The sequence below is a fragment of the Herpailurus yagouaroundi genome, unplaced genomic scaffold (genome assembly GCF_014898765.1).
Source record: "Herpailurus yagouaroundi ecotype Mexico unplaced genomic scaffold, PumYag 28, whole genome shotgun sequence".
Lineage (NCBI taxonomy): Eukaryota > Metazoa > Chordata > Mammalia > Carnivora > Felidae > Herpailurus > Herpailurus yagouaroundi.
The window spans coordinates 82,828,193-82,844,549 of NW_024412376.1; the positions used below are offsets into that span (position 1 = coordinate 82,828,193).

Below are 16,357 nucleotides of genomic sequence, written 5' to 3' on the forward strand. Positions count from 1 at the left end.
AAAATAAATAAACGTTGAAAAAAAAAAATAAAAAAAAAAAAAGAAATATAATTTGAAGATAGAGCAGAACACCATTGACATAGCCACCCAAAGGGACTCACCATAAAATAAAATAAGTAAAACGGCAAAAAGATACTCTTCAATATTTTTACCTACCATTAACATTGTAATTTAAGTGGTCAAAACAACCCGAGTTCTTCCAGGAAATGGAAACGATGGCTGTGCAGAACCACACAAAATTTTTGCCACCAGTTTTTAGCGCTCCTCTGTCTCAGGGCATAAAATCACTTGCACTTTATGTGCATCATTGTCATTGTTTCCGTAATTTCCAACTGTAACATTTTCCCTTTACAATCAAAAAAAAAAAAAAAAAAAACAAAAAAAAAACCACCACAATGTACCTGGGGAGTACTAAAAAAAGAAGAAAAAAAACAAAACAAAACAGAGATCATAAGAGAGTTGAGGACTGCCAATTTGAAAATTGTCATGCCGAGTCAACATTTCCCCCTTTTTGGTCCTGGAAATCATTCCAAAACATAGAGAATGAAAAACAATTATGCAAATACCCTATTTATTAAAAATGGGAAACAGTGAAATCCTAGACCTCCAGATTAATGGAATGGTTCCCAAATCAGTGGTGACTGAGCAAAAGGGTGTGCAGGAGGAAATAAGGAAAAGAAACCTTGAAGAAATAATCCAGAAGCTGCAGGTTTCAAAAAGAGCTAACGAACACAACCTTCCTTAAGGCCACAGGAGCCATGCCTCTTTATATTGTAGACACCATGCAGCAGTGTCAGGTGGAAGCATCTGTGGAAGCAGTACGATGCCAAAAAAGCAGAGAAAGTGAGGCTAAATGAGGAATTGTACAGAAAAGACAGATTCATAAAAGCAGTCTGTGTCTGTGGAAACAGAGAAGTGAAGTCTTTCATCGTATGTGGGAGAAACAGAACAAAACAAACAACAAGACCACACTGCCTGTCTCCTTTGGCTAGACCAAGTAAAACTCACTCAGTTCGGTGATGCAGAAGTGAAAGTGGACCCCACTGGATCTATATAAAGATACCACAAGAACCAGAGAGAGGGGTCGGGAGTGGGGGAGTGCGGGTGGGTGGGGCAGAAAACCAGTGGCACACAGGGAAGCACACACTAAAAATATGTCACCATAAAAGAAGCTAAAAATTGTGGCCAAATACCTTGCCATGGATTTTTTTTTTAATGCACAGCAATGCATAGTAATGCATAGCAAGCACCTTTTTCAAGCAATTATATCAGGCAAAAATGCAAGGTGGCAAGGTGAGGTTAGCAGTACAAGAACAAGGGATGAATTATAAGCCTCCAGTCCTCAACCAAATGGCATAATGGAAACAAGTAAAAGCACCATAAAAATGAAGGCGAAATTGGAGGAATACAGGGGAAGAGAGAGTCCTGAAAGCATAAGAAGGTAGCAAAGACTGAAGTGGGAGACACAAACTAAGTAAATATATATTAATAATAAATGAAAAAGAATTAGAGAAAAATTGTAGAGTGCAACACAGATAACGTAAACCCAACATACATATAAAAAGAATCCCCCCAAAAGAAAATAATAATAAAATAGTGCAAATAATATAATAATAGTGCAAAGATTTAAAGATGTAAGTCAAGAGGGGCGCCTGGATGGCTCAGTCGGTTGGGTGTCTGACTTCGGCTCAGGTCATGACCTCATGGTTCGTGGGTTTGAACCCTGCGTCTGGCTCTGTGCTGACAGCTCAGAGCCTGCAGCCTGCTTCAGATTCTGTCTCCGGCACTCTCTGCCCCTCTCCCGCCTGGGCTCTGTCTCTCTGTCTCTAAAATAAATAAACATTAAAAAAAATTTTTAAAAAAGGCATAAGTCAAGACCACTTGAATCTCCATCTTGGGTGAAAGACCAAAACAAAACAAAACAAAAAACAAAAATAACCATGTCCCTGGGTAAAATAGTTCTGAACAGTCAGCACTAGGATAAAATTCTAGTGAAAATCTCTAGGCTTCAGATATAAATTAATAATTACTTATTCAGTCAGGTAAATAAGAATTCTCTAAACTCTACAATGCTAAAAAAAAAAAAAAAAAAAAAAAGATGAGTGACATGGTCCTCAGCCAAACAACACTCCAAGAAACAAACATGCAAGAATTCTGAACATGCAAGAATTCTGAACATGCAAGATTGCAGAAACGTTGCTCCAAGGGCCCTTCCTCAGGAATCTCTGAGGGGTGACTTTCACACAACAAGATGATTTAAAAAATAATAACAAACGAGCCAGCAATGTAAGCTCCTGTTGAAAACAAATCTTCCCCCATGGACAGTGGAACCATCAGATGACTGTAGCTCCGGGTGGCTGGACTGCAACCTTACAGGATAACCTGATCCACAACCTCCCCACTAAGCAGCATCTAGATTCCGTAACTGTAGAAACTGTGACACAATCATCATTTGCTGTTTTAGGTTGCTGAATCTTAGGGTAATTTATTACGCAACAATAGCTAACCATAAAACAAGGCTTAGAAACTACTGATTTGAAGAGGATGGAATGTAGAAAATAGGAAGAGGATTTTTTTTTCTTAATGTTTATTTTGAGAGAGAGAGAGAGAGAGAGAGAGAGACAGCACAAGCAGGGGAGGAGCAGAGAGAGCAGGAGAGGTAGAAAAGGCCAGTGAGGGGACATCAGTGATTTCATCAAAAGTGACACTGAGGGAGCCATAGATATCGACAGCAAGAAACCACAGCGGGCAGACCACCACAAGTAGGAGTGTGAAGAGAGGACACATTGGTCTCAGTAAGGAGCAGCAGGTGATGCGTCCCAGTGAATGAGGGGAACTCCAAACAACCCGGAAATGTGCCCCAAGAAGGAGAGGCAACACTTAATATTTGATATGATCAATAGAAAATAAGAACCCCACCTCTTCCCTGTGCAAGAGGGAACCAGTGCTACAACACTGGGGACAAAAGGCGAAACACACCTTGAGAAAACCAGGAATGCAGTTGACCCAGCACCGCATCCAGCTCTCACCCAGGCTGGGACAGAAGAGACAGGGGGGAGGGACAAACTTTAACATTAGACAGCTTCACAGTTTTGACTATTACATGGAATAGTAATTAATTATGTAATTAATGTAATTAATTAATGGAGGGGAACCTTGTGTTCTGCTTTTTAACATGTGGCTATGTGATGAAAACTAAATTTTTAATTTAAAACGAATAAAAGAAATAGTATTTCATACCATAGTAATAGATATCATACAGTTATCAGCACAACAGGAGATCTATAATTCTAAAGTAGACCTTCAAGGCCTGGATGGCTACTTACTGGTAACAGTACTAGGGTGGATATTAACTCAAGCCTCAGCAGTTAAATAAGAAACCAGCTTCTAGAACCAAACTGACATATAGTATAGCATACCATATTTATTCTACCAAGTATGATTGCATACAGGCTACCCTAAGGAATATATTTATAAACCATTTTAGAACAACTGATAAGACTTGATTGGAATATAGCAAAAAAAAAAAAAAAAAGGTGGGAAGAGACGCCTGGGTGGCTCAGGTGGTGAAGCGTCCGACTTCAGATCAGGTCATGATCTTCCAGTTCATGGGTTCGAGCCCCGCGTCAGGCTCGGTGCTGACAGCTCAGAGCCTGGAGCCTGCTTTGGATTCTGTGTCTCCCTCTCTCTCTCTGCCCCTCTCCGCTCACACTCCGTCTCTCTCTGTCTCTCAAAAAATAAAATGTGAAAAAAATATGGAATGTCGCTAAAAATTAAGAACCTTCATGCATTTGAGGAAAGTGTAACAGACATACAACATAAATAAAGTTAACGTTCATTTTTCTTTTTCTTTTGTATCCTAATATCGGATTTCCATTGGTTCAAAAACAACCCTTTAAATTTCTTAATTATAAAAAAAATATAAAGATTTAGCGACACTACCTCTGAATATGATACTCTCGATTACAGCGATGTAATCTTCGGGCTCCTGCTCGGTAGACATTTCCCATCTGCCTCTGACGATATTTAATAATTTGTAGAGCTGATCTGAACTCTTCACCCCACACAACAGAGTAACCACACTTTCTGGTGAATGAAGTATCTTTTCAAGAAACTGACATTTCTTTGGAGTTAGGTCTTTAAGGAGGCTATTTGATAAGATCAAAAGTTTACATTTGTAAGAGTTTAAACTCAGCAATTCCAAATCCCAAAAAGAGTAATTCTCCAAGCGATATAACAGGACCGCTTCCCTTTTCACAACATGCAAAAAAACTTCCCTCAAGTACAGAGCCCATTCCTCAGCATCTTCTCCATGTATCAGTAGGATGTCTTTTGTATTTTCTGGAAAAAGAGAAAATAATGTATTAATTTTCTTATGTTTGAAATGCTAACAGCAGATTATATTATTAACCTCAAATTTTTGTACGTGCTCTTTAGGGAACATATTACAGGACCAATAATATAATTCCTGTTATCCCCATCATAATCATACAGGATTAAATTAATCCTTTATGTAAACACAGTTCATGCTTTGTGCAAGTCTTCGCTGTACTCATTGTCCCAAAGTGAACCAGGATGCTCAACTGAAATAAAAGAGAAATCTCATGGAGGGATGAAAATAAATGTTCTGTAGGATTACAGGGAGCTGGGCTACGAGACACGGCTGTGCCAGTAACCACAAAATTTACCTAGATCACAGTATTTAACTCCTTTGAACTACTGTTTCTTCGTCTCCTAAATGAAGGCAAAAAATAAATAAGCCACAAAAACAATCAGATTGTTCTGTGAAGATATGAGGGAATTTACACTCAGGGTTTAAATCTTTTTTTCAGGCAGAGATGAGTGCATCAAGATAGGTGACAGAATTTCCATGCCCAGAATACCAACAAAATAAAAATTTTAAAAAAGAAATAAATTCAATAGCAGAAACCAAATAAGAGGGTACCATATCGCGTGTCATAAGTTAAATTTCATGCTGGTGAAATAATTAGAAGGTTCTGACGGGACAGCAGTAATCCTAAACCTCTCCCTGATCCTATAATCAATACTGATAAAGAAACTTGAGTCATCACCAAAACCAGCAGGGTGCTTATGAATCTCTTCCCCATCTGGAAACAATTCAAGAGGGTGTCTGCAGAGGTAGGAAAGGCCGCTCTACAAGGGCCCTCTACCCGTGGGTAGCAGGGCCCACGGGTGAGTCAGAAAAGCCAGTCAAATCCCACAAGAACCCAAGTGCATCCTTGGGCAGAAGAGACGGGCCTTGCAGACACCATTCAACAGGTCTCATTAGAGACTATAACCCAGAACCTCTAGTGAAGGACACTTTGCTTCTCCTCTGCTTTTCTTTCAGGCCATAAAATACTGGAATGTCAATTTTATCACCCCAACTGTAGCTTGGAAGGAAAAATAAAAGTAGCAAAAAAGATAGGGAGGGGAATTTCAAGAACAATTTGCCCACACAATATTAAGCAAACAGTAAGCCTAAACAGAGCTAAGGGAAACACAAGCAAGACGAAAAGATGAGCAATACAAATTTTTAGTTATGGGAAGAGATTATGGCAAATAATATTAACAGTGAAAATATGATCATAAAAATAATAAAAGTAACACAGCCTGCAAAGACTAGTAGATATCATAAACGGGGGGAAAAGGCTTCATAAAAGTTATCTATAGTATAAAAAGACCATAGATTAAATAAGACCACAGTTCAAAGACAAGTTGATTTAACTTTTTTAAAAAAAGTATCATTTAAAAGTGTATACGAGATAAAGAGACAAGTTGAGAGCCAAAACAGTACTTCTGTTCAGATAATATATAAATTAGAAAAACCAATAACCATAGATAATATTTTAATTTCCAAACTAAAAGAAAAGCTTGATATGTTTGCAGTAAATGCAAAAAAGAGAACAAGGCTAAAACAGCTGGTGAAAATATGATATATCTGGGTAAGAGACAAAAAAGGAAAAGTTTCAATATCAATATAAAGACAATCTAAAAGCTAAAGTAAAAGAGAACAAAAGACACATTAAAAAATGTTAAAACATAATTTAAAAAAATCCCTAAAATATAAAGAAAAAGGAACCAGTTCCATTTATCAGCAGGGAATAATCATGTTCTAAGAAAAATTGTTAAGAAAAAAACCTATCTTGATTAAACTGCCCTTAGGTTTAATGATTATTATAAAATGTCTTCACATATTCAGGAAGGAAGACCAAGTTACCCAAGAGGAGGAAAATATTAAAATGATCATAGATTTCATCAGAGCAATTTCAAGCCAAGAATCATAAGAAAATTCTTGCAAAAATAATTTTTTAGTAATTCATACTACAGAATATGATATTGTACAGCGATGAAAATGAACAATGCTACATGCAACATGGATGTATCCAAAGACTTAATATGGAGTGAGAGAAGAAAAAGAGTTTATACTATATGATTGCATTTATATGAAGTTCAAAGACAGAAAAACAAAAAGATCCATGATGATACAGATAGAATATCTGGACATAGGATAAACAAATGAAAACAGGCATGGGGGGGCCTGCCAGGATTCTGAAAATGTTCTTGTCTTGGTCTGAATGGCTGTCACACAAAGTGTACATATATAAAAACTTATTCATCCATGTACCTTAGATTATGTATGTAAGTTATTCTGCCATAAAAAAAGGTCAAGTATCAAAAGAAGAAATTTCCATGATGACAGCTGTTCAAGAGGCCTACAGACCAGTTAGGACTTATCACAGGTGAATGGAGCATTTTGGGAGGGAGATCCAGAGGAAATAAAGCAACTGTAAGATTATCTCATATATTTGAAAATTTGAGGAGAAAATACTAAGAATAGGGGTTTGACAGTTCTGATAGAACTTTTCGACAAACAATTCAGGATTGATATATTACAATCTTTTGCACGTAAAATACAAAATTAGGTAAAATTAGTTGCAGCAAAATGAAACAAACAAAATGCCTAAAAATTATAAAAGAAAGTAGAATTATTATACACTATTTGGATATAGTGTAAATGTGTATATAATCATTGTCATGGACAAAGTATCTATGTCCTCCCCCAAATTCATATGTTGAAATCTTAACCCCCAATGTGGTGGTATTTGGAGGTGATGCCTTAGGGGGTGACTAGGTCATGAGGGTGGAGCCCTCATGAGTGGGATTAGTGCCCCTGTAAAAGAGGCTCCAGAGATCCCTCACCCCTCCTGCTGCATGGGGACACAGAGAGAAGTCAGCAATCTGCAACCTGGAAGAGGGCTATCACCAGAATTCTATCTGCTGACACCCTGATCTCAGATTTGCAGCCTCCGGAACTGTGAGACATAACATGTTTGTTGCTTAGGCCACCCTGTCTATGGTATCCTACTAGAGCAGCCTAAATGGACTGACAATCATAATAATGTGAAAAATGACTGATGATTTAACTAGAAATTGAGATTTAAATATCAGATAGACTTAAGATTAAAATCCTTGCGCTGCCTGGCTGGCTCAGTCAGTTAGGGGTCTGACTCTTGATCTTGGCTCAGGTCATGACCTCACAGTTCATGGGTTCAAGCCCCACATCAGGCTCTGCACTGACAGTACAGAGCCTGCTTGGCATTCTCTCTCTCTTCCTCTCTCTCTGCCCCTCCCCTGGTTGGGGATGGCTCTCTCTCTATCTCTCAAAAATAAAATAAACATTAAAAAAAAAAAAAGATTAGGGGCACTTGGGTGACTTACTTGGTTAAGCATCCGACTTCAGCTCAGGTCATGATCTCACTGTTCATGAATTCGAGCCTGGTGTTAGACTCTGTGCTGACAGCTCAGAGCCTGGAACCTGCTCAGATTCTGTGTCTCCCTCTCTCTGTCCCTCCCCAACTCGTGCTCTGTCTGTCTCTCTCTCTCTCTCTCTCTCAAAAATAAATTTAAAAAAACATAAAAAAAATATTAAAAAATATTAAAATCCTTATCTAGCACACAACAGGAAACAAATAGATACTAGTTAGAATTGGTAAATCAAGACGTAGTATATAGATGTATCTTTGAGAAAGATAGACTGCAATAACAAAAAAGGAAGATGTGAAAGATCTGTGTTTCCTGAGGTTCTGTGGGGAATGGAATTTTGATTGGGGAGGGAGAGAGCAGCGGACCACGGGTTTACATTACAAATGTTTTATCATCGTTCAATATGCAAGTGAAACCAAAATCAGAATCTAAATAACAGAAAAATCCAGGCAACAAATAGAAGAACCAAAGTGAACAAAATGGAAATGTAAAAGTTTAAAAAAAGAAGATATGGTAAGTTGAATACAAGTGCATACAGAACAAAATCAAAATACCAAGGGGACTGTGACTGCACTACAAAATGCATGTGTTAAATATCTTGAAATAAAAGTTATCATGGAATGGGAAAGCTGAGCATTTGGGGAAAAGATAGTACAAAATATTAACTTCATCTTTCATAGTATTTAGTTATTTAATACCTCTTAAATTCAAAATATGAAGCTAAAAAATGATTCCATACACTATTTTTGTATCACCATTTTCCCTAAACAATAATGAATAATTTAGAGAGTATTCCAAGTAAAGATTTTTCTCTGAAAATTAATATGTCCTTCAATTTTACATTATTTTATTTAAAAATAGCATATAGAATATGATCTCATTTTTAAACAATGACCCCCTGAGCATCTACTTAAAATAATTCTATAAATTGTTAGCAAGTTATTCATGGAAGATAATATCATGGGAGATATATTGCTTTCTTTTTTCAAATCTCTTCCATATTACTTATATTTTTGTAGTAAACTTGTATTATTTCATAAAACAAAATAATCATCCTTAAAAGCCAGTTGTAAGTCATTATCATCAAAACAAAGAGTAAAACACCAAAACTCGTAATCCACAATTATCTTTTTTCCTCAGGATATAAAGGTTGTATTTTCTACAACACTGATGTGCTGATTAATACTACAACAATTGGAGAGCTACTGTATTTTTATTGAATTATCTATGACTTGTCTCATGATATAAATATTCTCTCCAAAGACAGATGCTTTCTCTTTCAACTCTGTGAATTCTAAACAATGCCTAGCACAATTTCTTGAATAGATAATCAATAGATTTTTAAATATATTCATGTATACAGAATGAAAAAAGACATCTGGTAGAAAACATATGGGAATCATACCCAAGTTGTATATGAGTCATCAGTATAGTTTGGTCATTCTCTGTATAGTGTCTCACCCCGCCTGGATGTTAAATACTTGCTGGACAAACACAAACATGGTGTCATAATTCAGTATTTTTATGTTTGAGGAACAGTAGAGAAAGAGTTTTCTATTATATATAGCCAGAGTAAGGTACTATATAGTCATAAAATAATGGGAGTAAAGATAAAACTAATGATATAAATTATCAAGAGCTTCAAATAAACTAGGGCTCTACATCTTTTACATATATCATTTTACTTTATTCTCAAAATTACCCTAGTGAGTAGGTACAAATACTATTCTCATTTTACAGATGAGAAAATTGAAGTGGTACTGGGATTAGGATCCCAATGCAGGCAGTCTCACCCTACAGCCTATACTTTTAATTTCTAACATCTAAGGACACAATAACATTATTTAAAAATAGATTCCTTGTAGTGATATGAGTTAGGTTAGTCAATATTTAGCAGTGTGTGAGTTAATCTCAAGTATGTAAAGTGTGTGAAAGCTTACTAAGGCTGGTTTCCTACAGAGGAAAAAGAGGAAATAGAACATGCAATGTACTCCAAGAATATGGTTATTTATGAAGAACTTACAGAACTTTCTTCTTGACTCTAAAACTTACATCAATACAATTACAGAACAAGTTATGAGGATATTTAAAGTACAGAATGAACATTCTCATGTTATGTGATTGGGTATCACACTATCATAAAAAAAAATCAATTCTAGAGACATTCATAACCTATCTTTCAAAACTTCCCAAGAAAAAATAGACAGGTAGTCTTTCTTAAAACTCTGTGACCATTTTATTTTTAGGTTGAAATTGAGCCTTCCTTTTAAATTTATATTTGACTTACAGTTAGTCAATAACTTCTGTATGATAATTTTCAAGCTTGAATATTAGCATTAAATGCCATTCCTTTCCTTTCTATACATAAAATCATTTCTACCTTTTAATCTTTAATTTTCTCAATTATGATTTACTGAGAATTTCCAAGTACCAGGCATGTTGCTAAGCCTGTAACATGTATTGTTTCATTTAATATTAATAAAACTATATGGAGTTAGCCTGTTACTCTTATTTTACTGGTGATCACACCAAGCCTCAGAGAGGTTAAGTAACTTGTCAGGACCACAAAGACAGTAATTGGTCCTTGTGCTGCCTTCCAGTCTTTTTGTTTTGAAATGATGAGTCAAAATGCAAAAGTTAATCAAAGGCCTTTTCATAGACACCGTTTTCTGTTTCCTTACCAAGATTGTCCTTGAGTAACATCTGGAGCAACAATAGTTCTCTGTTGATTCTCACGAGGAACCTACTGGCCTTTGTTTTACACACTTGAAATAATCAAACCTAAATCATTATTTGCCAACTTAAGGAGGGTTATTGTCATTAAGATTGGCCGACTTTTATAGGCTGTGAAATGAAACAATAAATGATGGATCCGAAATACAGAAACACAAAATTTTCTTTCCTGGAAAGCTTCATCAAAATAAAAGGAAATTGCTTTTGAAGATTCAGTTAAGGTCTGTAAATAAATTATTTAAAATGTAAATCTCCAGTCTAGCAACATAAGGTAAATGACAGCATTATACAATGTAGGAATAGGGTAGAGTCATATTAATTTTTATAAATTTACTCTAAAGTGTTCTTTCAGATTCCATGACACTTTTTATTTATCCTACAAAGTGCTATAACAATTTTTTTTAACTTGAAGGAAATTTGTATCGATAACTGATATCAATACTTGCTTTTGCACTGAGAGCAGATTATTCTATGTCTTCCCAAAAGAATGAGACTGATTGGTCATCAATCAAAGTCCTTCCTAGTACATCTGCATAATTTCAAATGGCAAGTTTTCTTCTTTTTGAATAAGATCCCATCTCTTACCCATGTCTGTGCATAATGCAGAAAGATTTTCTACCTGGTGACCGAAGTGCAGGAAAAAAAGAGCAGAAAATTGCAAAGAAATGACTTATAGTCACAATGGAATCATTGTGCTAACATGAACATTAATCTTGATATGAGCACACACAAATATACTCAAAATTTATAGCAGTGTAACCTAATTTATCTTATGCTCTAACTTTGTAGTCTAGTACAACTAGGAAACAAAACTGGGGATGGGGATTTTTCAAAGGCATTACTGTAGTACAATGCCCTCTAACTCATGTTTCTCCTCTAGGAAAGTTGGTTAATTTCACTTATTCATAGTGGCAAAAAATATCGGGTGTTTTCTGTATATATCTGTGTAGCAGATGCTGCTAATGTGCATCCCATATCTTCCTGGCCCAAAGGCTGCACTTAGCGGTCAGCTGTTAAGCACACTGACCATTTCCAGCCTCTGTTTTGCTGCCTGAGGACTTTCTCTGCTCAGAGGGAGCTTCTGCAGCCCATGTGTCTGGCTGGCAGTGCAGAGGTGCTGGGGATTTAGGGCAGGGAGGGCTGGGAGGCAACCCTCAGTCAGTGAGGGACAGAAACCGGTGTGTACATAACAGCTTTCCCACCCTTCAGTGGGACAATGCTGAGGTTTGTTCTACACAGTAGTTACAGGATCCCCAGTGATGCTGAACTGTAATTGTCTACTGTGTTATTCCGCTTATTAATACGCACATTATTGGCTTTTCACACTTTGTCTCACATGCCCTATTTTCCCGCTAGTGCTTCCTGTGCTCATCCTCTAAATCAACTACTTCCATTCATGTCCATTTCTCAGAGTTTTCTTCAGGGGAAATCGCTCTTTCTCTCTCTCTCCCCATATATGTGTATTTATAGGTTTATGTATATAGTTTATAAACACATAAACATAGCTCTTCCTTTCAAATACAGGAAGCTACCAACACATCACTTTAAGATTATGCTTTTCAGCTATGATAAAGAACCATCAGTAAAAGTTATTTTTATACAATGGCAGAACCTTCCTCTTTCTTCTTCCTTTTAAGATGCAAACAAATGCTTTTGTGCTTCACAAAACAACCTTGTAAGAGAGGTTCTTTTCCTTTGTTGTAAAAACATGCAGGGTGTTAACTGTTACAGGATTATTTTGCAAAGACTTCCCACCTTTCATATATAAACTGCAAATGTTCAACTCCTCCACCTCTATCAATTTTAATCTCTGACACAAATTGTTAATAGTTTATTTTTAAAAATATAAACATAAAAGATTCTGCATCTGTGAGCAGATTTTAAAATATTTCTAACTTACTTTGTGCAAATTTGTGGAATTCTATTTCTGCAATGTCCGTATCTTTTCCTTCCTTTTATTGCCATTACTCTATAGATAATTGAATCTAAGACAACACTGACCATAAGACAAGCTATTATTTGATATTCCTCTGGGGAAAAAAAATACTGTGATCAAATGAACCATATAATACTATAAATTGTAAGATGAATTCTGATATCAGGGAATCTGACTAGCCCAGACAAACAAACAAACAAACAAACAAAAACATTGTCAGAATTAATTAAATATGGTAATAGTATCATCTTATACAGTCTCTTAAGTGCTTCTCATTTCTCCAATTCCCCCTCAAGAATAATCTCCTTAGGACCTGGATATTGTTTATGATCTGTACAGACTGATTCCTCCCCTATGTATTACATCACCCAGGCTCCCATGCCCACTCCAATGGAAAGCACCATCAGAACGTTAGAAGGTGAGAGAAAAGAATGGTACAGTTAAGAATGGGGGGGGGGGGCTCTCACTCACTTCCACATTCTAGCTTTGACAGGAGCTGCTTTCTTTTGTGTCCCTCATTTCTGTGGCTTTTCTTCCTTGGCTCCAGTTTTCACACACCTCTAGCAACCATCCTCCCTCCCCTTTCTCACAGCAGTGTTAAAGGATTCCTGCTGTTATTCTTCCCATACTCAACTATCCCTGCTTGGGTTCTTCAGTCCTGCACATGTTAATAAATAATCCCTCTATTAATTTTTTTCAGTTAAAATCTTTGATGGTGACATCTGTTTCCTGGTAGGATCCTAATAATTACAAGGAGTGGCCATAGGAAATAGATTCTATGAGATGGATTTCGGAACTGTGTTGCTCTCATATTGCAGAGAATACAAGCAACCCCTTGCCAAGGAAAAATAATAGATGGCAATTTATGGCAAGCAGAAGCAACATAATGACTCAATTTTTCACCAGGGATGATTTGGTATGGACTGTCAATGGAGGGAAAAGCTTTTGGAGATCAAGTGTCTCTGGAATTTAGTTAATATGGTGCCATCGGGAATTATGGAGATGGGAAGAGGGGCATATAATGGCTTTTTTGACTGTCCTGGACAGCATGCATATGCACAAAGACAGGGTTACAACTCCAATAGCAGGCACACCCCTACAAGATTCTGAAAGTTATCTGAGGACACTGTTTGAGAAAGTGTGGAATCATAAGACTCAAGAAAGACTGCAGACAGAGATGAAGCAGAGAACTTTAAATTCCCAAGTATGTTTGAGTCATTAACTGAGGGAACCTGTGTTCCCTTGTAAAAACAAACAAAACTATAACAAAATCAAAAAGAAAAAGTTTAAGAACTTTACCTGAGGCAACTGCCTTACAAATGTCAACTTTTCTCAGCACTTATGCCAACACCCCTCATTGACTGCCCATAAGACCAATAAACTAGAGTTAGATCCCATAAGTAAAAGGAATTCTAGAGAAACTATTTCACACACAAAGTTATTATAGAATCTTGCCAATATGTATCAACTTGGGTCCGGAAAGTACCTATGGAATGGATTTTAAGAGTTACTAGACCAAGAGCAACAAAAGAGAAGACTGAATCTGACTGAATTCATCAATATGGTTGTATTCATACAGGATTCAGAATTTAATGTGCTATTTCAAGTGCTTGGGGTGGCATTAAAAGCCTGTTAGAATAGATACTTAAAGCTTAGACTCTATGACTATGGAGTCAATGTGACTAGATTGTCAGAACTTGCCTTCTATGATGGAGAAAAGGAGTCAGGAGGCAGACTTTTTCTGTAAACAGCTAGATAATAAATAGTTTAGGCTTTGAGGGCCACATAGGATATCTTCTTTTTCTTTCTCTCTCTACCCTCCTGCTCCACCTCCTTTTCTTTCTGTTTTTTTATAACCCTTTAAGGTATAAAAACTAGGGGTGCCTGGGTGGTTCAGTCAGTTAAAGCATCCGACTCTTGGTTTCAGTTCAGATCTTGATCTCACCGTTCCTGAGATCAAGCCTCACATCAGGCTCTCTGCTGACAGCACAGAGCCTGATTGGGGTTCTCTCTCTCTCTCCCTCTCTCCACTCCTCCCCTGCATGCTCTCTCTCTAAATAAATAAATAAACTTAAAAAAATAAGAGTATAAAAAGTATTCTTAGCTAACAACCTGTTCACAAATAGGCATTTTGCCTATTGGCTCTAGTTTGCTGACCACTGCTCTATTCTAATATTCTCCTCACTAAACATTAAGAAATTCAATCATGAAAAGCTCTGTGATACCTCTCCTGTATAGCCTGGAAATTATAACAATTGGACCTTGGAATTAAACTTTTTTATGTCAATGAAGAATAATGAAGTCCATATTGGTAGAGAATGGATGGCATCATTTAATCATTAGAGGCAATGTAATCAGCATATTGTTCATTGCAGGGATCTGTTGTGGTAACTAATTGATCCAAAGGTCCTTGTGAATGAAATATATGTATAGCCTATGGAGCTTTAATTTTACCTTTATAATCAAAACAACTCTAGATTTGGGTGCAGAAAATGACTTGTGTTGCAAGAGTGGAGATTCAGAGTCTTCTCTCTGGTTTACAGACTCAGAGCACTTTGACTGAAGGAAGGCCATGTCCCTTTGAGAAAGGATTCTTTCATGCTGCTAAACGTGTATACAATGCATCTTCCTACAGGCATTTCCCCAGAAAACTCCAGCCATGTGTACTGGGATAAAAGAAATACCCATATCTCCCAGTGCTCATTAGTTACTGATCTCTATTGACACAAATTCCTTGAAGACCCAAAATGTCAGCATGGCATCCTGGTAAGAATGGGAACTTAGGAAAGTCAGGTGTAATGACAAATGACATCTTGCCTTACGTATATTTAATAATAGTTCCAGTGGGCCCATAGAGATACCCTGTGGGCATTTTTTAAGCCAAGAATGTATAGTGGCAATACATACAGATAGCAAATGGCAGAATCCTTACAGAGAATGAAGGAATGTAGGATAAGAAATACATAAATAAGTCCCTAGAATTGTTCAACTCCATCTATCCACCACTCACTACCAAAATCATAAACTAAAACAAATACTATGTTCCTGGGATAACTGTAAAGACTGGTGCCACCTAGAAAGATGTGAAACTCATCAGTTTGCCAGTACAAAATAACTGCAGATTTTCATAAACATTATTAGGTGTTGATATCAACTGCTATTCTACACATGATACCTTTACTGGAGCAAATCAGCCAGCTTATAGATATTGACCTGGTAAATACTTTCCTTATAATGGCAATCAATAAAGATAATAAGCAGTTTGCATTCATCTGACAGGGGCAGGAGCACCTGTCATTGACTTACTCCAAGGCTATGCTCTACAGATATACCTTACGGTATATCATAATACATACGTAATGTATAATTGATGCCATGATTCTAATTAAGTTGACTCATAAAGAAAGAGAAATTGCCCTAGAAGCTTTAATATGACACATATGTAACAGAGTGAGTGCTAAACCATGTTGAAGTTCATTGTCCTGTAACACTGGCAAACTTTCTACACATCCAATGGTTTAAGGAATATCAGAATACCCTTATTTGTTTAAAAATAAGTTGCTGAACCACCACTGAATGGGCCTTTTTGCATTCTGAATGAAGCATATGTACCTAGGCCAGCATCCTGACCACTTATCAGGCAACCAATAAAGATATCAGTTTTCAGTGGGGCCACAATAAGAATGAGTTCTGCTACAAGGCCAGGCTGCAGTGCAAACTTCCCTGTCATTTGGGCTTTATAATAATACTATCTTGTACTTCTGATAACTCTCAATAAAAAATCCATAATTCATACCCCGAAGGTTTTGCAGAAAGACTATGCTTTATTCTTCCAATGATCCTTTTCTATTGGAAAATTAACTTGTGAGTTATAAATGGGCCCAGAAAGAGATTAAGGTCTGCCTATAGGACACTAAGTGT

At 36.7% G+C, this 16,357-nt stretch overlaps 1 protein-coding gene across 1 annotated transcript in view; it reads right to left on the minus strand.

The window, feature by feature from the left end:
- Window positions 1-16,357, minus strand: part of BANK1 (B cell scaffold protein with ankyrin repeats 1) — a 315,691-nt gene that overhangs the window by 277,448 nt on the left and 21,886 nt on the right. The window contains exon 2 of the mRNA XM_040477430.1: window positions 3,943-4,341. Within this exon, the coding sequence (XP_040333364.1) occupies window positions 3,943-4,341 (399 nt within the window). The remainder of the gene's footprint in view (window positions 1-3,942; window positions 4,342-16,357) is intronic.